Source organism: Diadema antillarum, unplaced genomic scaffold (genome assembly GCF_040938485.1).
Source record: "Diadema antillarum isolate AM-2024a unplaced genomic scaffold, OU_Dant_1.0 seq00000547_RagTag, whole genome shotgun sequence".
Classification (NCBI taxonomy): Eukaryota; Metazoa; Echinodermata; class Echinoidea; order Diadematoida; family Diadematidae; genus Diadema; species Diadema antillarum.
Genome location: NW_027271493.1, coordinates 671,282 through 694,959, shown reverse-complemented (window position 1 = coordinate 694,959; position 23,678 = coordinate 671,282). Strand labels below are relative to the sequence as shown.

General features: G+C 38.4%; 1 protein-coding gene and 1 long non-coding RNA gene across 2 annotated transcripts in view; both read right to left on the bottom strand.

Annotated features, from left to right (window-relative positions):
- LOC139734806 (uncharacterized) overlaps positions 1-9,133 on the bottom strand; it is a 37,298-nt gene extending 28,165 nt beyond the window's left edge. The window contains exons 1-4 of the mRNA XM_071645592.1: positions 4,079-9,133; positions 2,722-2,874; positions 978-1,009; positions 601-913 (exon numbers count right to left, since the gene is read on the bottom strand). Coding sequence (XP_071501693.1) covers positions 601-913; positions 978-1,009; positions 2,722-2,874; positions 4,079-9,133 — 5,553 coding nt within the window. The remainder of the gene's footprint in view (positions 1-600; positions 914-977; positions 1,010-2,721; positions 2,875-4,078) is intronic.
- Positions 9,134-9,193: 60 nt separating this feature from the next.
- LOC139734798 (uncharacterized) lies at positions 9,194-22,244 on the bottom strand. The gene is made up of 3 exons (XR_011711181.1): positions 22,162-22,244; positions 10,093-10,139; positions 9,194-9,490 (listed from the first exon to the last, which is right to left on the bottom strand). It is a non-coding gene; the product is annotated as an uncharacterized lncRNA (long non-coding RNA).
- Between the last annotated feature and the right edge of the window lie 1,434 nt (positions 22,245-23,678).

The window sequence follows — 23,678 nt, the reverse complement described above, 5'->3', positions numbered from 1 at the left end:
GTAGCAAAATCAGTTCATCCTCAACAGGTTAAAGTACTTGTAATTTCATCAGCAGGTAGAGCAATTAGATAATCCTTTCCAGTGATACCTCTCTTGTAGCATACAAGCAAAACACATTCTTGAAGTTATAATTAAAGATATGACGCGTTTTCTTAGCATTTTCTTTGTTTTCTTGGCTGCTATAATCACAAATATCTCAACTTAACAAGGATAGAGTTAACTAGCTTTGTGATGAAACTCTTTGAATTTTTTTATGTAGTTTTCTCTTATAAATGCATAATTAATAAATGTTCAAAATAAACTGCGTAGAGCCAAATTATGTGTTGCCTAATACACTGAAGCATAGACTGTAGAATGATTGTAAACACTCACTGGCACACAGACACTCTTGCCTGACAAAACAGATTCATGGACACACATACACAGACATACACACACATACAAACACACACACACACACACACACACACACACAATATTAGGAATATTACAGCAGTTTAACCCACTGAGGACAGACTGATTTTGCTACAACACGCACTTCCCATAGACACCTGCCCGAGTATACACAGGACCCGTCATCAACGGGTTAAAATAACTCACAGCAACTTCATGCTCTGTGCTCGGGTCTGCAGCTCTCCTGTTTCTGATTGAACCTCCATTCCTCCCTTCCTCCGAGCCTCCATCTGCATCCTCATCACCAAATTCCACCCCACTCCTCCTCCTCCTCCTCCCTGATGTATTTTCAAGTTCCGCGCTTCCGTTGATGTAGAGGAATTCGAGGTTGTTGCGCAGATCTCGTTGAAAGTCGACGTCGGACTCATTGACAGAGGCATTGACCACCATAGTGAGCTGAAGCCAGTTGGATTCAGCGGCTGGCGGGATGGGGAAGGGATAATCCGGTGTAGTGGGTGGGAGGGTGGAGAGATAATCCGGGTAGTGGGTGGGAGGGTGGAGAGATAATCCGGGGTGTTGGAGAGGTTGGAATTATTGGGCGGGGTCTACCAATTACCTAGGTGTGAAAGAATGTATGCAATAATACACAAACATAATCCTTTATCCAATTATTATGAGAGGAATAAAAGTAATTTACCGCAGTTTTTACAATGCACTGTGACTTTCGATGATATCAACAAATTCATAATCGAATAGGCTCCATCCTCTTCGAAAGTCATCACCAACACAGGATCACTTTTAAAACAAAATTTGAAGACCTGTCTATTCTGAAATTCCTATGTATGAATTGGACTCATACTGCTACTGACTAGTAATCTACATAATTACATTATCTCCAATGATGGCCAGGGATGACATCTCATATTACTTTGTATCCAGTGGACAAGGTGATATAAAAATACCACCTATCATTACCATTACAAAGGAGGAGGCACATATATCTGTGTTGTAGTTACCATTTCTATGCAAAACATTGTCATGGGCAAAACAAGGATTTTAAAAGTGCAATAGGCATCAAACAATAATAGAAAAGGCATTAAAATTACTATGAATGTGCTTCAACAGATTACAAGACCTGAGGAAGAAAAGGCATATATTATCTGTTACATTTTGTGGGTCACAAAGGCATGTCAACCTCCTCTTGATTACAGCTTCCACTTATTATCAATTGTCACTTGAGATTTTCAGCATACTATGATGAGGCAAATTAATTCATATCAAATTTCACTTTGAGAATCAATCTTGTAAAGTATGTTGGCAATTCAAGGATCACATATCAATCAAAGGGTTTAACAGGCTTTTGGTAATCCTGTCACTGAAAGAATAGTCTATGAAAAATAACAGCACTCAAAGAAGCTTTGCTTTTCCTACTTTATGAAATATTAAAGGGGTCATATCATTTTGGTTGAGACCTAATTTCAGGTTTCTAACATTTTTTGATGAAATAATGAGAAACAAATATGAAAGAGCATGTAATTCTATGAGGAATTCAACGTATATTTGCTGAGATATCCCAAAAAGACGATTCTAATTAAGTGTGGGACCTTTACTACGATTGCTTGTTTTACTTTATTTTAAGATGTTCCAGTCATTCCAAACCCGATTTTCTTCAAAAAACTTTGAATTCCTCTTAAAATGGTATGTTCTGTTCTTTATCATAAATGTTTTCTTGATATCTCGCAAAAAAAAAGTCCAATTCTCATCTCCACTAATACTGTACCATCCCTTTAAAAATCACTGGACGAAAAAAAAATTAAAGACTCAGATGATTTTTCAGACTTCAGCATTTGAACATATATAAATTGGTTTTACTGGGTACAGAGTTTCAGAAATTAAAGTGATTGCGATGAGGGATAAAGATGTTTTCAAAAATATTACAAACCACGATGAATGCATGCTTAGGTGCTCTTGGAAGAAGAACAAAAGAAAGCAATAATTTTGCATAAATTCTATGCAAGTGAAGTTGTTGAGCAAAGTAGTATTGTAATGTAATTAAATTGCTAAATTACAGGAATATGTCGAGCCACATACATTATATGTCATCATTCATCTTCAGTATAATACTTCTTGGGGCTTTCAGAGTATTGGTTTAAATCTGCTTTAGGACCACAATGAAATCCACAAATCTATGCATTGCACCAACGATTTATGTACTACATGATGTGAAATTATACAAATCATCAAGAATGCCACTTTGATATTGATGCTAGGAATTGACTGGTAACAAAAATACTGAAGATGGAACTCAAGATGTCTGTTTGTACTCACTTCATACCCAAGTTCTGCACTCATGGCTCCAATAGTGAGAGTGTCATACACAGCGTCAGCCTCTGTCGCAGCGACGAGGGTTTCGTTCTCCAGGACGTAGAAAACTATGACAACTGCCATGTCATCGCTCAAAGGCCTCGTGGAATTCAGTATCTTAAAGAGCCATGATGAACAGTAACAATTATATACAGGAAACAATTCAGATTAAACGAAATGAACTTGTAACAGACCATCAAATAAACTATTTACAAGGATCATAATCATCAAACTCTGTCTTATACCACCAAGGAGCATTTGCGTAAATTTCCTGGGGATCAAGTATTAAATACTATCTTAACAGAAATGAGTGATTTTTGATAAAAATGTGATAGACATATCTGTAGTCAATGCAGTAATACAAGAACTACTACAAAACTGTTGAAGACATTGATGATTATGATATTCTCTAATGGTACTATATGTATAATATGTATATATATATATATGAGGAGCTTGTTTGCAAAAACCGATAAGTCCATTTTTGAAGATTTTGAAGTACGGTCTCTGTCATAAAGTACAAAATAATACCTTTTACTTAATGATATATTGGTCACTACATATAAAGGTACATATTTGAAGTTATGGTCAAAAGAAGCAAAAATATTCTTATTATTCTCTTTATTTTTCTTGACCTTTAATCGCAAATATCTCCATTTGACAAATATGGACTTATCGGTTTTTGCAAACAAACTCTTCATATATATATATATATATATATATATATATACAATATATGAAGAGTTTGTTTGCAAAAACCGATAAGTTCATTTTTGAAGATTTTGAAGTACGGTCTCTGTCATAAAGTACAAAATAATACCTTTTAAATGATATATTGGTCACTACATAATAAAGGTACATTTTGAAATTATGGTCAAAAGAAGCAAAATTTTTCTTATTATTCTCTTTATTTTTCTTGAACTTTAATCGCAAATATCTCCATTTGGCAAATATGGACTTATATACAGAAGTAGAGATAGTAGGAGCAATATTGAAATGACAGCAGATATAGTATATGCCAGTATAAAGTGCAGCAGCAATTGTATTTTTGTTGAGTTGCATATTAAAAAGCTAATAATATTTGATTTATAATTAATCTTTTTGAAATAACTTTTTACTATGAATATTCCATGCCTTTTTTGTGTGTGTTGCAGCACTGTATAAAATGATCCTTCTGCTTTGTTCTTTTAGTGCAGGAAATATAACTCCCTGCGTATATTAATGTCTGTGTGGATTTTTTTTTTTGAAGTGGGGGGGGGGTGTCTTGTTTTGCTTTGCTATATGTGGAAAATGTGACACCCAAAACAGGGGAAACACTTACAGGCACTTCATACTCCTCAGATGGATCCAGTGCATCTCTCCTCTGACGTTCATGACTCACAGTTTCTCCATCCCTCTTGAAGACATATGTCTTTTCTGACTTCATCGACCAGAGGTTCATATTTTCCTTTCCTCTGAAAATCCACTCAAGGTTACCTCTGATCTTTCCAGAGAAAGGCTGAATTTCTCTCCTCTTTCTGTTCGCTGTGTTCTCCAGACCGTCAATGAACAGTACCTCAAGGCCATTGGAGATGGTTTGTAAAAATACTGGGTCACTAACATCTTCAGAGACATCCACATTAATGTTCATGATCAATTGAAATTCAAGTGGCACATGGATGGGCTCTGCTGTTGCCGTGGTAACAGGTGGAAGTGTTGGGAGAGAACTTGCCGTGACTGCAGCAAAGGATGATGTTAGTGGGGGGAGTTCTGTACTGGGTGGCGAAAGAGTTGAGGGCAAGATTCCGGATGTTTGTTGCAATTGCTTAGAGAGACTGTCAAGTAGAGATGGGGTAAAAGTTTGGTCCACGGACACTTCCAATGAAGATGAATCAGGTATCAGACCAGAAGCTGAACTCTCTGCAGGTCCTAGGGAGTCTGAGGGAGGCATGGAACTAGTAACTGGCAAAGACATTAAGGGAGGTGTTCTTGATGATGGTGTGTAAGCAACACTTGTCAACAAAATGGGCATATCTGTTACTACATGGCTCAGAAGAGTCTCAGTTCTCAGGGAAGGGGATGAAGGCAAAATCAAAATGGCAGTAGACTCCGACAAAAGGTCACTTGCAAAATCTGTGGTTGACACCAAGGTTGATGCTACGGTGGAGCTAGTAGGCATCACCGGTGATTCACTCGTTACAAGTGACTCTTCCGATCTAGGCAGGGACACCAATGTCTGCATTATTGGCAGTGATACAGAAGAAAAGATGTCTGTTTCAAGATCCTTGGTAACAAAACTGGTAGGTCCCTGGATGGTACTCTCTGGTGACATCAGTTCCAGAGAGGGACTTACAGCAGTAGAATCAACCATCTTTGAATAAGGTGTTGCAGTTCTATCAAGTATGGTTGATGAAACAGTACTTTCCAGTCTACTCACTGAATCAAAGATCAGTTGTGTTGATGTGATGGCCTCTGTGTTATAAACAGACTGTTGCACTCTTGAGACATATGAAACCTCTGATGACATCATGAATTCTGTGGGAATTGCAGCTGAGCTCAGCACACCTTCTGACACTGCCATTGTGACAGTGAAGGTCAATGAAGACTCTGGCACTATTGAAGGCAACACACCTGAAGTACGCAATGGTAACAGCTGTGAGCTGTCTGTGACAAGGGTGTTCAGTATGGTCTCAATTGAAGATTGGTAAAGAATGTTGGTGGACTCAGGTACGGTTGATGATACCCCTGACCCACCTACAAGCGAGTCTGAAGTGTACAGTCCTGATTGTGACACTGAGGATCTCGGTATGTTGGAAGAACTCAAGATATCTATTATGGAGTACAGCGAGATTGTTGAAGGTTCCACCACAGTCACGTCTGAATATGTGGGTAAAGGTTGAGTTGTCATTACCAGTGGAGTAGGTTGCAGAGCTGATGGGAGTAAGGCATCTTGGGTACTAAGAAAGATGGGATAAACTTCAGAGCTTGTAAATGAGGTGGTCGATCCCTGGGATAGCACAACAGTGGCAAACACAGAGCTGGTATATGTTGCATTGCTGTAAAGACTGGATTCAACAGCACTAACTGTAGAATCAAAAATGTTACTAAGAATGGCAGAATCAACAAACATTGTCGAGGGTCTCATCGACCCAATATCTCCAGAAGAAAGCAGTGGCATGCTGATAGCAAGGCTTTTGGGCATAGTGCTGGTGTCGGGTAATGGTGGAGTGACTACAGAGCTGTCAAAGAGTGTCTCTGTGATTGTGGTGGTCTGGAAGCTGAACTCATCACTTCTAGGAAGCAGAAGTGTTGAGTCAAGCACCGGTGTCATGATTGGTGAAAAGACAGGTGGTGTACTTTCTGATGGATACAAAATTTCGCTCGACAACATTGCAGAAGTAAGGCGGTCTGAGGGTGAAACAGATGATCCTGGTGGCTCAAACATTGCACTTGATGGACCAAATGCAGATGAAACTCTTACAACATCACTTGAATAGTAAACTGTCGACACATACTCATATACCTCAGTTGTGATTATATCAAACACATCTGATGTGGAAGTTCCAAGTTCCTTAGACAGACTGGCACTAATGTATCCTTCTTTTGCTGATGTTGTGACAATAGAAGAGGTCTTCAAAGATTCCTCTTGAGAACTCAAGGGCAGTGACTGAGTGTAGTATGTGACTGGTGGATAAGAAGTGTGTGTCTGAGTAAGAGTTTCAAATACTGTCATTCTTTCAGACGAAGGCAGAGGCAACATCACAGTTGAAAAGGATCTTGCATCTGTTGTAACAGGTGGCAACATGTCAGGAGTCGATTGCTGGGATTTTGGAGGTTGGTATGTGACACTGGCCGTTTCATCCAAAAATATGCTTGATATCACTGTTTCATACAGGAAAGATGAGAGAGACACGAGAACAGTACTTCCCGTATCTTCTGGAAAAGAGGATGGCAACGATGAAGCAAAAACAGTCCATGGGCTCGGCGTGAGAACATCTGTTATGTATGCAGTTGGAGTTAGATATACTTGACTACTTGCAGGATTGCTGAGGTACAAGTCACTTGATGGAAGACCTGACTGAGTCACTGTGTATTCTTTGGTAGTAAATGCAGATGCAACAGGGCTATCAGACAATGGCACCATCGGCAATGTCTGCGAGGGCAGTAGTTCGTAAGTGTCAAGGATAGTTTCAATGACATATGTGCTCAGAGTTAGTGTGTCATACACATCGGAAGAACCTGTTGGACTACGAGGAGTGTATCCACTTGCAGTCAGTGATGGGAGTACTGTTGAACCTACAATGGTATCATCAGTAGATCTTAATATGTCAGAAGGGAGGAAGGATGTGCCAGGCATGGATGTGCTGCTTCTCATCACAGGAGTGTACTCACCGCTGGTCAAGTGCACTGTCTCAGTAATGATGTATTCTTCTGTCAACACCTCAGTAACTACAGACACATCACTTGGAAGAAGGTCTGTTGATTTTGTTCCAATAAATCCATCTGTTAATGAAGGGGTGACTGGTCCTGGATTAGTCAGCAGAGTAAAGGTATCTGTGATCATGAATTCTTCTGTCGAAACTATTGGAAATACAGGAAAAATACTTGATGGAAACATGGACACCTCTCCAGAAAACCGTGGCCCGACAATGGAAGAGATTGTTTGAGGGAAGAATGAGCTGGCGGTTACAGTCTGATATTTGTCAGACTCGACTGTTACATCAAGACTGCTGACAAGATCTTCAGTTACAGTTAAAAGGACTGTTCCAAGCTCATTGGCATCTGAAGATATGATTGTTGAAATTTCCGGCATATGTAGAGTTGGCTGACGTGTGATAGAAGTGAAAGCACTACTTGGTAGTTGCATGGTTTCACTTATGGAATACTCTTCTGTGGAGTACAGAATCAGAGTAGAAGCTTCACTTGGGAATAGCTCCATCGTCTGTGTGAATATACTGACACTTCCATCTGTTGATGTTGCAAGGCTGATAGGAAATTGAGATGTAAGTGGAACAACTGTGTTTTGTAACTCCTCACTAGAAACTGAAGTGATTGTAGGAACGATGTTCGAAGGATAGACAGGCATTTCCGTTGACATTTCTGACTGGTATGTGACAGGGACTGTTTGATAAATGTATGTCGTAACACTCTCTGTTTCATATTCGGTTTCTGTTCTTGAAATATCAGGGGTGGACAAACTGCTTAAAGTGATGTAGCCACTTAAATACTCAGTTTCACTGACAATGCCATCCTCTGTTGAAGGTGTAGGAATCACTGTAGGACTTGCCTCAATGGGAATACTATTACTGCTGAGAGGCAATGTTTCAAACAAAGTTGAAGTGATAAAATCGTAAGGAGTGCTGGGTTGCATTGCTGTTGATGGCACCACAGGGTCACATCGAAGGCTTGAACACAGGCCTCCTGGAAGAGAGGGTGGAGCACTTACACAGGTGCAGAGAGGTACTGATGACTCTAAGGAGGTGACAGGACTTACTGTGCTCACCTCAAACTCTCCTGATGTCATGCTTATCCCTACAGTTGCACTTGTGAGAGTCACTGTCTGAAACATGACGGATGTTTCCACTTGTGTGGTTTCCATTAATGTGCTCGGTAAGATTCCAGGAGGAACAGCAGATGTTGGTGTGTGAGGTTCTGATAAAAGTGATGCTGGAAGCAACATCTCATCTGATAATTGTGTGGTCGTCAAGACATCTGTTGAAAATTTGACAGACTCAAAAATGCTAGAAAGTTCTGCTCTGGAAAGACCAGGAGACGTCTTGACACTCGATGTTTGACTTGCATAGACAGTGGATGTTTCCCTCAAGAATAGAGATGTTGGGAATACTGGCAAATTTGGAGAGTAGGACTCTTCACTCTGTATCACTGAGGAATATCTTTGTTCACTTGCTGATGGTGACTGCACATTGGAAAGGAAGACAGTACTTGTAACTATCACAGACTCATCATAGGATTGTGACAGTAGTGACGACTCAGATTCCATAACTTTTGATGAGGGATCCATGTCACTGAACAAGGCAGTGGAGACACTACCTGGAATGTCAGGTGTACTTGAGACTGTTTCAAAGACAGTGGTCTCTTGTCCTGGCGTCGTAACATCTACAGTGCTGAACACAGTACTAAACTCAGTTTGCAAGCCAGGAGTCTCAAGTAAAGCTCTTGACAGAGTGCTCGTTATTTCACTAGAGCCTTGCAGTGGAGTAGTTGGTGACTCTAAACTCGAGAGCAAATTATCACTGCTGCTATACAGAACTTCTCTTGTGTCCACGACAGAGGAAAATATTGTTGCAACAACCGTGCTACCATCTCCTGCAGCACTTGGTGTACTTGCAAAAAGTGAGTAGAAAGTGTTAAAGAACTTGGTTCCAAATTCATACATGCTCCATGATGTTGCCAAAGGTGTGTCATATGATATGGTTGATGCAAGTTGCCTCAAAGGTGTGTCATATGATATGGTTGAAGTAGCAAGTATTACAGAGCTAGGTTCCAGCAGTTCTTGGAAGCTCCACGTTGATGGACTGATAGGTGCTTCACGTAGGGCAGTCGAGAAAGCAACAGGTGTTAGTTGATTGGACGGAGATATGTTTACACTGTTGCTCATTTCATCAGTAAGCACTGATGATGTGGGTAACTGTTCGGTGAAGGCTACAGTGCTTGTTGCGAGGATCTCGCTCAGTGGGAATGCACCCAAGGGTTCAGTGGTGGAATGCAATGCTTGCAGAGCTGGAGTCACACTCTACAAACATAAAAGACAAGGAAAAGAAGGCATAGAAGCAAACCATAATTATACTTTTCATGTCACAGATAAGCAACAGTAATGTACTGTATTATCTTTATCAAATATATTCCTCTGTCTTTCTAAGATGGCAACTGTAAATCAGAATCAGCAGTGGTATATTGGCAGTTGCATACAATCTTCAAAATAACAGGGTGATATTTGCTATTAAAAGTTAAAGCACAAGACTCCCTTCTGCATGAGAACTCTCATTTTTTTCTTTTGGTGTAATGTAGGTTTACTGAATCCAAATATTGTCATTATTGTATCATAAAATGCTGCATAGAACTATGGACCAAGATAATGACAATAAAGTTTGTTATCATCAAAAGTACTGCTTTCACTTGTTTTGTTTCCACAGGTTATTGACTGCTTCAATATTGTATAATTGATGGTATATGTTTCTTTTATCAGAGTGATCAAAACAGAAGGTGTTGATAATCCCACCAAAATGTGCACACTTTTTTTTTGCTTCTTACATGATTATGGCACAGTAGTATGTATTTGAAAAAAAATAGAAATAAATAAGTAGTTTCTTGAACAACTGCATCATGGAAACTTACACTGATCAATTCTTCTGTTATAGAAAGCAGGCTGCTACTCCCGTCTCCTGTGAAGATTTTTTGAACAATGAGATAGAGACAAAAACATAAAAATGCAGGATTCTTATATGATTTAGTGGAGACACATAATACCCTCTCATAATTCACATCATCCTGTCCTCTTCACAGAATACACTGAAAAAGAGAAATGAATATGCAACATATCAAGGAGTTCTGGGACTCAAATATATAAGTATGGTAAGTGGAAATGTCAAAGGAAGACCACACATTGGCTACCTTGTAGCCAAAATTTCATAGATATGTTGCAAAATACACGCACACACACATACAAAAACAAATCACTCTTCCTGCTTGCAGAAACCTCGTGAATATATTATTACTGAATATGTCATGGATATTTTTGCAATGATTTCATTTTCACAAATTGACAGTCGACTGATATTATATTTGCAAAATCAGCAATGTCACAAAGGTGCCAAGGTAAACATGGCTTCCTTGTCAACATGAATCATAGACTCTGGACAAAGAGACGAAATCAGTAAGCAACGAAAGAAGAGCAAGTCTCAACAGGGAGAATGATTACTCTAAGTTTTTGTGCAGCCGACATTTGTTCTGAAAAAATAAGCATAGTTTAAAGAATTTAACAGAAAAGATTTGATTTAAGAATTTAAGAATGATACTCGTGGATGATACTGAAATTGCACAATCTGTGTGACTGAACTCGTAGTGCCTTATATTAATTTGAGAACCAGCATACACAAGAAGATGTTTTACAGCACTGTGGTAAAACACGCTGTCGCCGACTGATTGACAGTTTTTATGCAGAGTGAGGTCAAATAATGAACACATCACTTGCCACTTCAGCCACTTCACTTGGGTGAGAGTGCATTTATGTGCAATGATTGCATCGTCTTTGCGTTGAGGGCACACAATGAAGGAGATTTTGTTAAGCAATTTTAATATTCTATACATTCCAAAATTCAGGGTCAGGAAGTAGAGTGACATTAAGCCCAAAAGCTACAGGTACAAAAAGGCAAGGGAAATATCAAATATTCCTCTGACAATCATGTAGAGTACATACTGTAGCAGGGCTGGAGGAGTGTTTTCAAAAGTGGGTGACCCACTTCCGGGTTTCATGAGCTATCAATCAAATACCAAAAGAAAGAGGGGTCTTCAGTTCATCTCTCCCACTCCACTTCTGGGTCCTTCAGCTGACAAGCAAAACAAAAAAAAAAATCACTCCTTTCACTCTTCCGGGTTTCTTCTATTTCTTTTCTTCTATTTCTTTTTTTCTATTTCTTTTCTAACCATGCTTCAATTCAACTTTGAATTGAATTGAATTGAATTTCAATGCCACTTACGTACTTCCGGGTTAAAAAATGGGGCCCAAAGTGATGACACTTTATGCATTCCTTTGTATAGTGCACAAAAAGTGGGGCCCAGGTTGATTAACCTTTTGTGGGCTTTGAGTGTACGTAATGTCACATAAAGCCCCATCACACTGTATTTACTGTCAAAAGTCACTGACACAAAAAGAGTTAGCAACCACTGTACTAATAGGCCTAAGCAATCAAGTTTCACCAGTAAACCGCAGAAAAGGATTAAAGGGATCGTTCGTGGTTGAGACCTAATTTTCGGTGTCTAACATTTTTTGGTGAGATAATGAGAAAGCTCTTATGAAATATGAAAGAGCATGTAATTCCATGAGGAATTCAACGTTTATTTGATGAAAATTGGTTTTGAATTGGCTGAGATATGCAAAACAGAGCAATTCTGATAAGTGTGGGACCCATACTTTATTACAATCGCTTTGTTTTGCTTTGTTTTTGGATGTTTCTGTCATTCCAAACCCAAATTTCATCAAATAAACTTTGAATTCCTCTTAAAATGGTATACTCTGTACTATTTCATGAGTGTTTTCTTGTTATCTCGCAAAAAGTTGAAAGAGTTGAAAGCCCAATTCTCATCTCCACCAATACTGTACTATCCCTTTAATATCCTAGGTCACATCTACAAATACTATTTAATTATAATATCAAGTGAGCGTGTTTCCATATGAAAGATCTATGAAAGTCACTATAGATATGCAGTACAAGTGGCTAAAGGATTGGACAACAGCAGAAGGGGTTGGCGAGTGAGAAACTGTACTACGTGCGACAAAGGATGTACAGAGGATTTGTGGGGGGGGGGGGAGTCACAATCCCATTCTTAGGCACGCACACAGACAGTGGTAAAACAGTCAAGTGTCAACAATGACAAATTACAGATTAACTAACTACAGACCATGCATACACAGCCCCTAAGACTTCTCTGTAAGTGGGCTGTCTGTTATCATCCACTCAGCAACCATTACAAGCTTCCTGGTTATACCTGTTTGTGTATAGTGGAGATAATCGATTACTAGGGGGCTGTCAATGAACTCGATGGACTCTCCTAACAAAGTTCAAATTTAGTGCCATATATTTGTGGCATTGAATGGAAAATACTTGAGAATTCTTCACACTGAAAACAAACAGGTATGGTATCAGATAGTTAACTGACCCTATCTATTGTCTCGGCTATCAAATCAGTGTGCAGAAACCACTTTTAGAGGTTTGACAAAATGATGCCACTATAGATAACATTATTCCATGCCCATAGCTGAAAGGCAGAGTACTGCAATCTGTTCAGTCCCACATATTCACATTTGTGACATTTGTGACACATCATGCACTTTAAAATGTCATTTGACACAATTTTTTTTTATTAGCACATTCAGATGCATAGTCTTTCCAACTTTGTTTGCCATCATTTTTAAATGTACAGTGTATGGAAAAACAGCAAAAAGGATTCTCCTCTGAGTCGAAGAAGACATTGGTTCACAACAGTAGGCCTAGGGATTAAAAAAATTCTGTGAAAGACCTAAATAATGAATTTTAACTATGACAAAGTCCTAAGGGTGAAAATTCCTTAAAACAATGTCTTACAAAGAGTTTCCTTAATTACTACTCGGAGATTGTGAACCAAATATGTATCTATATATATGTATATACATACTGTGTATAATAATATCTCAATGTATATATATATATATATATATATATATATATATAGGTGTATATATATATATATATATATATGTGTGTGTGTGTGTGTGTGTGTGTGTGTGTGTGTCTGTGTGTCTGTGTCTGTGTCTGTGTATGTGTGTGTGTCATTTATATTTGTGCCAGGCCATATGATACCTTTGAAGAAAGGATGCACTGACAAGCTTTAGATGATCAATGACAAAAATGATACAAATGCAACCATAATATAATTATCTTTATCAGCATATACACCTTACCCAATTGCATTTAAGCTTAGGATAAAATTATAGATAAGATATAGTAATAATTACACCAACCATACCAACCCATCATATACAGTCGATTGGACTTTGCTATATTATCTGTGAGTGGAATAAGGTGCCTTCACAGTAATTGACAGACGTGCAATCATAATTGCCTTTGACAAACATTTACATTTTTTTCTCAACTCTGCACACAAGTACTTCACATTTCAGCAGGGCATCGATCATCATTTACATATCCATTTCTCAAAAATAATCCAACCATTGTAACATCTCAACACAGCTCTTCAAAAAGACTATACAATTGTGCACCAATTATTGGGAAATAAAGAAGAGTCGTTCGGCTTATTTTTGTTATCATTTGACATGTCCCCACCTGAAAAATGTCTATATTAATTAAAACCATGAATGCACCTTCTCACATTGTAATATTTACACAACATAATTGAGGAATACAATAAAAATGCATAATTGAGAAGTTTATACTCTAAGTCACAGTTGCCTCAAGTTATTGTTGCAATTTGCAAATGAGTTGTAATTTGAGAGCCCAATGAAACATTTAAATTGTTACCTTTACATGTTTAAGTAAGAGAAAATCAAAATGATTTATTCATCCTGTCAATTCAAATATAGTCATATACATTGTATTAGAATTTTGTATAGATACGGTACCACAGTCACCCATGGTGCTCTCTTAACACATGCACCACATGTGAACTCACTGTGTAGTGACTATCTCTCTTTAAGCTCGGGGCTGAAAATAAGGCACAAAGTAGGGAGATACAATTCGCTGCTAGATTCAAGTGGTTGCCACGGCAACCGAACATAACTCAAGATGTACTGCTTCTCTAGAATATTTCTGTGTGGGAGGCAGTAGAAGAGGGAGGCTAAGAGTACGCTCTACAGCACTGTCTCCAAATCCCACACGAATCATGTTAATTCAGTATAAAGAGAGACAAAATAAAATTGCAGTTGCTATATTAATCATTGGCTAGTGATCCATGTTGAAAACCTTACAATATGCATCTTGTGTGTGTGTGTGTGTGTCAGATGAACCCAACAAAAGATTTATTCTACTCTAGTAAATGCAATTCTTTTGTGTAGTTCATCCTCGAACATTTGCAACACTAATTTAAATCAATCCTGAAACATAATATTCAATGTGTCGTTAAAAACCAGAATTGCTGACTCTCATTTCACTTGTTCGTATTATCTGTGTACTTCACTTCTTTTCTTTATCTCACAGTAGATGAACATTTGTTCTCTGAATGTACAGTTTTGCTCTTTCAGTTTTTATAACTTTCATGTTTATTTGTTTGTTTTATTTAGCCACTGGGTTAAAAGCTCTCAATCAGCCAAGAGGCTTTTGTTTGTTTGTTTGTTTGTTTGTGTGTGTGTTTGTTTGTTTGTTGTTTTAGAGTGGCAGTGGCATAAACACTTGACATAAATAGAACAAACATAGAATCAGAGATGAAACAAACCCATTCAAAGAGGAGATACAAACATCAATAAAGAAAAAACACAACATAAAAACTACAATGAACGTACTATGAAAAACAAAATATACAATAACCATTTTTAAAGGTGTTATATCTTCTTCAGGTTAAAACAAACACTTCAGTGTCATTTCTGAGTGCATACATGTGACAATGTATGACTGAATCAAGGGCATTCATTAAAGGAATTCAGATTGTCTAATTTCGTAAATATTGGGAAGATCATTAAATACCCTTTACCAGCATAAATGCATTCCTAGTTGATAAAAGCCTGCCAGGATTTTTCAGTTTGCGAATATTGCATGAATGTCATATTTCATATTCACTTGATTTTTCAGTTTAAGGACACTTCATGAATATCATACTCCTGATTTCTCAGTTTATGAATATTGCATAAAAAATGTCAAATTTCATATACTCTTGATATTTCCCACATTGCCCCACCTCTCCCATTGCACTGCCTCCTTCATTGTTACATCTTCCTATAATTCTCTGGTGTGGTACTACAACACATTTCACTTTGCCTCTCAATGTCAAAATCAACTTCCTATAATCTTTTCTATTTGAAACTCTTCACATACTTAAATACATTCTATAAACAGACACATACTGCAAGCCTAATGTTACAAAATGGGACTTGTAAAAGGTACCATTTGTGTGTAGGTGATCATCTAGAATCCAATGATAGAATTAGAGAAAAAAAACACTAATATTTGCTGCACATAATATCACAGGAGGCAACAGTATGGAGTGTTATTGATTTTACATTCATCACAATCGGTCAATTCATAAAAGTCATGCAAAATAAAAGTATGTGTTTGGTACAGTGGAATAAGCAAAACTGAACATTATCTCTGGACTCATTTATCTACCTATCTGTCACTCCCCCCCCCCCTTTCATTTTACTTGTAACATTTTACAGGACAAGTGCAAACAGAAAAACTGACCAGAAATGAATATCATTTATTAGTGGAAAATTGAGCAGAGAAAATGGGATTCCATAGGAATCCCGATGGTATCCCATTTTCTTGGCTCAATTTTCCCGATGGAATCCCATTTTCTTTGCTCAATTTTCCCCTAATAGATTTTACAGAACTTGTTACTAAAGACCTCTTTTGTAATACTCAATTATGTCCAAGCAATATGCCTGCCTGACACATTTTCAACCTTTATCTCTACTCCTCCTCCTCCTCCTCCTCCTCCTTCTCCTCCTCCTTCTCCTCTCTTTCTTCATCCTCCTTCTATGGTTTCCCTTTCTCCGCCATCTACCTAACTCCTTTAAGATGTTACCAACATTCCTATGTAGTCGGTATTTCAAGGATCGGCAACCTTCGCTTGGCAGCTAGGCGACACAAATATATTACAGCGCGGTCGGAAATTCAAAGAATGCGCCCAATTAGAGAGGGTGAAGCAAACGCTATCTACCAAAACATGCATGAAGCTTTTCTCATGCTTTTGTTTCACCACGCATCAGCGACACCGAACAATGATGCGAGGCCTACTGCTCTGAGAGATGTGAGAGGAGAATGATTCCCCTGGTGGATATCAAACAGGCAGATTGTGTTGTAAATGAGCAACGTGGAAACTGTCAGCGGTGGTATATGCAACGACGTGAGCATCACGCCGGCAATTAGCAGAGCGATGCAGTGTTTTGGAATAGATCTGCATTCAACGACAAAAATTCAGAAGCAGTCCTCCAGGGGAAACGGGGTGGGGTATGGGAGAAGACAGAAGATGAGTAATGTAAAGGTTGTGACTGTGAGGCTGATGGAAACCTTCCAGAAGATTCTGTCATGATCCCATGGCACGGAATTGCCTGTTTTAGTCATTTTGCTTCTTGTTTTGCTTTTTAGTTTTGTTTTTACATTTTGATGCTAATTTGCTATCATCAAAAATTTGTATGACAGGCAGTAATGCTGAAACATGAATTACAACACCTCCATCTAGCTGGTCCAGTGTGTTCCCCACATACTTTTGCATCTTTTATGATGTAATTATTTGTGCAATTCAGTTTTATGACTGCGAGACATAAATATCTCAGTAGAATACCATTTATCTATCTATATCTGTGACAGGGAAATACACTGCATGATAAATGAAGGCAATAAATGTGTTTACCATTGAGACCATCATCCATTGTCATACTGGTAAATGATTTAAGTTTTGTCAGAATCTGCCATCTGCAGTTCTTCAAAAAGCAGCGAGGCATTTCGTGCTGAGATATAATTGGCTGCATGCATTTCAAGAGATTCTCCTGACTAGTCTTAACTCCAGACCCGTGTCTTGGAGACTGCAACTTCCATGTCTAGCGTGTGGTACATCCACATCTTCTTTGGATAGTTCAGTGTGGCCACCTCTTACAGTCAGTGCAGTTGTGATACAAACATGAGATTATAATTATGTGCATCGCAAGCCCAACATATACACAGCTGTCACGTAATTACCAGCTTGCTTTGGCTGTTCATCCTATACAATTATATTAATGTTCTTCGGGAAATATATATTAATAGTCATGTGCAGACGAGGCTCTTATGAAACAGTGATGTTTGTGAGATATCACACTATCACACCAATATCCATTACTCCTTCAAGGCCCACAGATGTATTGTTACAATTAACAAAATTGGATGTATGAGAAATGTGTGTATGTGAATGTCATTAGTCGATGCCTAGATGAACAATCAATCTCCTGTATGTTTCCAATGTATCTTGTTCTATCATATTTCTTTGTTAATATCCCTCTAAAGTCACAAAATAATTCACAAACATCCTTTATCAGGACATTTCTTTATCACAACATAGTATAACCAATGCTGAATACTTCCAGTTTTGAAAACATACCATTATAAATACACATTATCCTTTAATGTTTACTATGATTTAGTTTTTTTTAATGAATAAGTGTTGAAAATGGCAAAGGACAAACAACAGGCTAGATAAGGTTGAAAGGGAAGACAGACAGAAATAAAGATGGGAACACACACAAACACACAGGCAAGCACACACACACACACACACACACACACACAACATATGACGAGGAAGGCAACCAGCCATGCACAGTTTGGTTTTGCAATAAATGGAATACAGATTTGATGCCTTAGTAATACAAGCAAGTTAATGATGATATATTTCAAAAGCATCACATAGATACATGAAATAATCATATCGCTAATTTTGAAAATTCTTTTGCCAAATGTAACTAAATTTTGCTATGAATACTGGGATGTTTTAATCATTCACTAAATGTGCACAAATGTCAAATAAAATTGAATGGTATAATTGCAAGTATATACCTTATTGGGCAAAGTTTGTATTGAACAAAACAAAAAGAGCTAAGTACTATCTCATCATAAAGCCTTTGAAAGTGCCACTCTCTGTGCAATCTAAAATCATTTTGGAATAAATATTCAAGACAAACAGAGGTCTGCGCACATATTCAGTTGGTTGCTATGCCAACACAGGGAGCAAAATAGTAGCCTGATATGTGTATCAGAGACACTATAGGGCCTCCCATGGAACGATGGATGAGCCTACTTGGTATGTATTATTGGTTGACTTTGTTGAGGAAATTTGATGTACATAATAACCATCCTCATTAAGTACATAGTACAACTTTGAATTAAAATGAGATGCATCAAAATTTGATCGAGAACATGCTTGTTCAAGCTTTTTTTTTTTTTTTTGAAGTTTATTTTGGAAAGCCCACATATTGCCCAGTAACAATCTGGTGGAAACTAAGCATTGTTCTTTCTTTACAGGAACACCAGTGTTTTGAGTATATAACATGCAACTGTACACTGAAGTTGTACTTGTAAATGGTCAAGTTACTGGAAATTTTCCTAAGGAAAATATAGTTTGTTTGTTTTTTTCTTGTATGACTTCTGAACTCTGAAAATTGCACTACATACTACAAGGTTGGTAGAATAAGGTCTGAAGGAAAAGGTATACAATGGAACAAAAATGATATTCCTTTTCATAAGCTCATAATCAGCTCACATTCTTAACCTTGAAAATTGATAAAGACCACACGGTCTTTGGTAAAAGCATATTTTATCATTTCTTTTACAGTTACATACTGTCATAAGCTTTACATTATTCTGTCTTATCAATTACGCAAAATAATTCATGGAAACTTTACAATACAATACAATGTTTAACATTTCAGTTATTACCCAGGACTGAGGTTGGATTTGACTGCACACAGCAGGTGTTTGTTTTCATGCTTTAATGACATGTTTTCCTATTCATCTAAAGGTTATCCATTTCAAAAACTGTAACTTCATCATCTACTTTTCAAACCACTGATCAATCAATCCATTCTAGATTAAGGTGGTACAATCATTATGAAAAAAAAATGGAAAAGTAAAGGTTTAACACACAAGTTTTCTACGAAAACAAACCCTGTAATATACCGTATTTTGTATGATTGATTTCATTCAATCACTTTCACTCCCTTACAAACTGTCTTCATTGCAATGCACCTTGCCCTGATGGCATTTTACAGTGACATCAGAAAAGGTAATAAGCAGTCTGTGATTAAATGGGTGGTTTCTATTGACAGAATTCTATTTAGCAAATATATCCCTGCTGCTGCCACTGCATTCTGTCTGTGTTTGTTTTAGCACAGGGGGGAAAACATGCAACTTTGATGACGACTCATCCTGCCCAGCCCCTGTGGTCGTATTAGACAACAGTACTTTTCACCGATATTGGGATTTAGCGCTGACAGCTGCTGCTGCCCAGCTGCCCCAGACTGTGGCTTTGCACACATGCCTTGTTTCATCTTAAAGGGGTAAATCACCCTGACTCTGTCAGTTTAATACAGGTACGGGTCAAACTCTTCTGAATGACACACTCTGTTCCCTGGTATATTTCTACATCTGCCATGCATTGCATCATAATCTGATTAAAGAAATTCATGATTCAAATCTGTATAAAAATGAATTTACTGTGAGACATTCTATCCCCGCATTTTGTTGTATGATTTGGTTGATAAAACATCTATAAGGTTCTATCCCTTGGTACCTTTATCTCTTGGGCACAATTACCATCGACAAGGTTCTCTTTCAAGGCAAATGTATGCTCTTAAATTCTCATGGATAATGTTGGCAGAAGATGAATATAATATGTAGACTCTGCAGACTGGATGAAGACACTATATAACTCTTTTCACTTCTCTCACCAAATGTTCATTTTTTTTTTCCTCTTCCTTTTTATCTCTGTCATCACTCACATTGTCTTCCATTTCTCTCTTTTTCCCTTCTCATCTAAATCTCCTCCAGGATCCTAATCCTCCTCCCATTACCAATCTCCCCTTCCTCTCACATCCTTTTCCACATCAGTACAAATCAATTCCATCTCTGCCATTATTAGCATCTCATCTCAAATGATCTTCATCCTCCTTTTCTGTATCATGCCATGATTCATCCACTCACTCCCTATTCTCCATTCCTCATCAACATCACCATCTCTTTTCATTTTGCTCATGCTGCATCTCATTTGTCCTCCATCATGTATTATATTTCATTTTGCAGTATTTCAGTTTCATCTCATCTTTCATCTCTCACCCTGTTTTCCATATCTTCATCATCCTCTTTGTTTTCGATGTATCTCATATATTCTATTTCGCAGCATTTCATTTTCATCTCGTCTTTCATCCATCATCCCATTTTCCAAATGTTCCTCATCAACATCTATCTTTCCTCTTTGTTCATGAAGCATTTCATTTACCGTCCACCATGTATCACATGTAATCTCGCAGCATTTCATTTTTTTCTCATCTTTCATCCCTCACCATGTTTTCCATATTGTCCTCATCAACATCATCATCTTTCCTCTTTGTTCATGAAGCATCTCATTTATCGTCCACCATGTATCACATTTAATCTCGCAGCATTTCATTTTTTCCTCATCTTTCATCCCTCACCCTGTTTTCCATATTGTCCTCATCAACATCATCATCTTTCCTCTTTGTTCACGACGCATCTCATTTATCCTCCATCATGTTATCATATTTCATCTCAGCATTTCGTTTTCATCTCATCTCTCATCCTTCACCCTGTTTTCCAAATATTCCTCATCAGTTACCATCATCATCTTTCCTCTTTGTTCACGATGCATCTTATTTTATCTCCTACCATGTTGTATTTTTTCTGCCTTCCATTCTCATTTATTCCCATCATTCTTGACAGCTTTCATTTTTTCATCCATCTACACCAATTCTCCTCCACCTTTGCATCTTCCCTTTTATATCATCTAGCTCTCTATCTCTCCCTATATCTATAAATCATCTCTCAACCTATGATATATTTAGAAAGTTCAGTTTCTCTTTTTATCTCTCTCTCTCTCTCTCTCTCTCTCTCTCTCCATTTCTCTCATATCCTGTTTATTTCCTTCTACTTCTCCTTACTGCTGTCTTATACTCTGTTAAAATGAGGTGACTGTCAGTACAATTTTCATCCGAACTCAAGCTGATTTCATAACATTACAATTTACACGGTGCTATATGATACTGGACATGCTACTAAGCTGTTATAACACATAAAATGTCTGACAGGCCATAATCTGCAGAACAAATGATAAGGAAATTATTATGATAAGACATGGATGACGAAGATGATCGATATAGATAATGGTGATGATGGTGATGGTGATGGTGATGGTGATGGTGATGGTGATGGTGATGGTGATGGTGATGGTGATGGTGATGGTGATGGTGATGGTGATGGTGATGGTGATGGTGATGGTGATGGTGATGGTGATGATGATGGTCTGGTAGTGATGATGGCATGGACAATAATGGTGATATGATAATGGTAGTAATGATATGGCTATAGTATAATGATGATGATGATGATGATGGTAATGATGGGGGTGATGATGAGGATAAAAATGAGATGATACAGTGATAATATAAAATGACATAATGATATGATTGATAGTGATGATTATGATGGTGGTGGTGGTGATGATGATGATGACAAAGCAATACAATACAAATCATCTTTACCATCATCACACCACCACTACATTATAATCATCATCATTATCATCACACAACAATTTTTCAGTGTTTTTCTTTTTTTTATGCTCATCATTTATGATCACTCATTTTTACAGGATGGGGAGACAACAGAGTGGGGGCTTCATTCAAAATAAGTTGAGCATTTTACTATCTGGTAATAGGTATGACTGTGACATCAATATTGTGAAAGAAAATGATGATAACTGAACAAGGCTTACCGCTGGTGATCCCACAGCATTGCAGACAAAGTAGTATAAGTAGGAGCACACGATAGCAGAAGTTCCCGGGCCACCGTCTCCTCCGCCTGGCTGGCAGCGCCATGGCCGCTCGGTAGCCGATCAGCTGTTTCCCCATCTAGCAGGTGTCATCCATTGAACGACGCACACACCCAAGCCTCTTGCTGCGAGCTGCTCCCACATGCATGATGTATTCTATCCTCCGTCCCCTAAGTTCAGACCTCCTTCTCGTCGGTTTTAATTAGATTATAAGGACACCACGTTCACTAAGAAGAAGCGTTTCCCCATGACGACCGATGTCTGCCCATCTCACGACGTCAACGTCAATTAAATTCTGTTGTGAATTCAGATAAAAGGTAGAGATAGCAGTGCATTACTCAAAACCTCAAGCGGTAACAACAGGAACGTAGCGTGAGAAAAATTTCACTTATACACGGAAGCCGGTGCGTGTTTCGCGGAAAGAATACTGTGTGTTCCGGTTTATTGCTGACATATCTTTCGCGTCGCCTTTCCTCACGCGGACACTCTAAGCAGCGCCAGACACGCGCTTCAATCGATATCGTCACAATTAATAGTACAAGTAGTTATCGTTTCTCGCACGTACAGCACAAAATCTGAGGAGTAAAAATCGATAAAAATGAATACTAGTACTTTCACATGCGGTGAGTTGTATAGCAATTTACAGATTTTACAGCGAGAAGAATTACGAAAGCAAGCAGATTCTGAGCAGTACGTGGTACAGTAGTTAGCACGCGATAAAAGAAATGAGGAGAGCTGCCTCATTTGCTGTAAAGCCCCCGTTCCACTATGCCGTTCTCGCTACGATTTGACAATTTTCTCAGGTCGGGAAGGATCGGGTAAAACCTGAGCCGATCTGGACACAGTACGATGTTAGAACGCTCTAAGTACGCTGCAGTTACGACTACCAAGTGCTTGCTACGCTCTTACTACGATGATCGGGAATTAGACATTGCGATCTCTGCCGCTGCCGGTACGCTTTAGAACGATGTAGCTACGCTGTTAGTGCGATGTTGCCGATGTTATCCGATCAATGCACGCTGTATCTACGCTCTGAACGATCTATACGATCTTATCACGCTGTTACCCCGTTCAGAGAGCTGAAAAGTGCCCGATGTGCCCCGATGTACCCCGATTCGACTGTGGGTCAGCAGTCAGTCAACTTATTAGCATGCAGAACCGAAGAAATATACTGTGGACCTCGAAGATTCATTCTTCTTTTTTTACTTTTGATTTTCAAAGTTGTCGTTGCTTCGTTATTCTCACTACTCTTTCTTCATCAGCGAGCCCGTGCTTCTGTGCCTCCAGTGCTTCTGTGCCTCCAGCGCCCTGGTTATGACCCACCATTTCCCTCTCCTCTCCCCTCCTCCCCCCCCCCCTCCCCTTGTCCACCTCGGACTTACTACCTTCTTCACTACTATATCTTTCTATCCTCTCATCAATTTTTTCCTTACAAGAGAGCCGCCATGTGTTTGTTAATG